This window comes from Phalaenopsis equestris, unplaced genomic scaffold, assembly GCF_001263595.1.
Source record: "Phalaenopsis equestris unplaced genomic scaffold, ASM126359v1 Scaffold000002, whole genome shotgun sequence".
Lineage (NCBI taxonomy): Eukaryota > Viridiplantae > Streptophyta > Magnoliopsida > Asparagales > Orchidaceae > Phalaenopsis > Phalaenopsis equestris.
This window is the reverse complement of record NW_018164444.1, coordinates 35947193-35948384: the sequence shown is the minus strand read 5'-3', so window position 1 is coordinate 35948384 and position 1192 is coordinate 35947193. Positions and strand designations below refer to the sequence as shown.

General features: G+C 38.3%; 1 protein-coding gene across 1 annotated transcript in view; it reads right to left on the bottom strand.

Annotated features, from left to right (window-relative positions):
• The window catches only part of LOC110017980 (DNA damage-binding protein 2-like), a 29057-nt gene extending 27865 nt beyond the window's left edge, over positions 1–1192 (bottom strand). The window contains exon 1 of the mRNA XM_020715183.1: positions 947–1192. Coding sequence (XP_020570842.1) covers positions 947–1192 — 246 coding nt within the window. The remainder of the gene's footprint in view (positions 1–946) is intronic.

The window sequence follows — 1192 nt, the reverse complement described above, 5'->3', positions numbered from 1 at the left end:
TTCCACATTGCAGATGAACCTCCTGCCACTACACCTATTGCCACAACACCAACGCTCACTATTCACTTCGTCTGTGCACTCACTGATTCAAGTAATTATAGAGTTGTAGTGGGTATTCTATGGTATTGAGCTCTTATTCTCTCAAATATAGCATTTGCAGCTAAAAAACTAGCACAATTTATGCACCGCCCAATCACTAATCATTAAAAATATAGCTAGATTGCTACTACATTTTGTATGCATCACCATCGATCATAGTCTAGTTTTTCAAGTGACTCAACACCTCGGCTTCATGGATTATTTGATATTAATTGGGAGAATCACATCATTCATTTTAGTGGAAACCTAATATCAAAGTGTCAAAAAAACAAAGTATTATGGCCCGATCCTCCATCATGGTTGAATATCATTCTCTTGCCAACACTATTGTTGAGTTTCACTGGGTATGTTTTCTACTCATTGAGCATGACATTCTCTTTCCTCAATGCCCGATGATTCATTGTGACAATGTTTATGCTACTCATCTTTGTGTGACTCTTATCTTTCACTTTCAGATAAAATATGTGACAATAGATTAGCATTCAATTTGAGAACAAGTTCAAATTGGTGCCCTTCGTGTCACCCATATATGGTGTGAGGATAAACTAGTAGATGCTCTCACCAAACCGTGCTCAAAATCTCTATGAGTATCAAGGTTGAACCTTTGACCATAGCTTCATCATGAGGGGCATATAAAAGAATAACGCATTCATTATATTATTTGGTTAGTTTCCTTTTCTCAAAATTGTCTTCAGTTAAACTTAGCTTGATTTGTGACATTTTCTTTTTGTATTACACCTAACATTGTCTCTTTTATTATGTCACTTTGAATCAATTGAAAAAAAGGTATGCATTCTTCCCATATCCAATGGATTTTATCTTTCAACTGTCACGAAAGAAAATTTACCAGTACTAGAAAAGAGCGGGTTCTATGTTCCAGAAATAAAAGCCAAGGGACTGGAAAGCTACCATTTTGACTCTCGGATCGATTGAGTGGAGAAAAGTGCGCGGAGATTCTATGAACTGACCAATGGGACTGGAAGTGGCGCCTGATATAAGCCTTAGAATCCGCTCCAGGGAAAAACTCCGAGGAACCCACGCAGTCCAACTGGGAGCCTCCCCATCGCCATCTTTCATCACCGGAGAAAAGCAT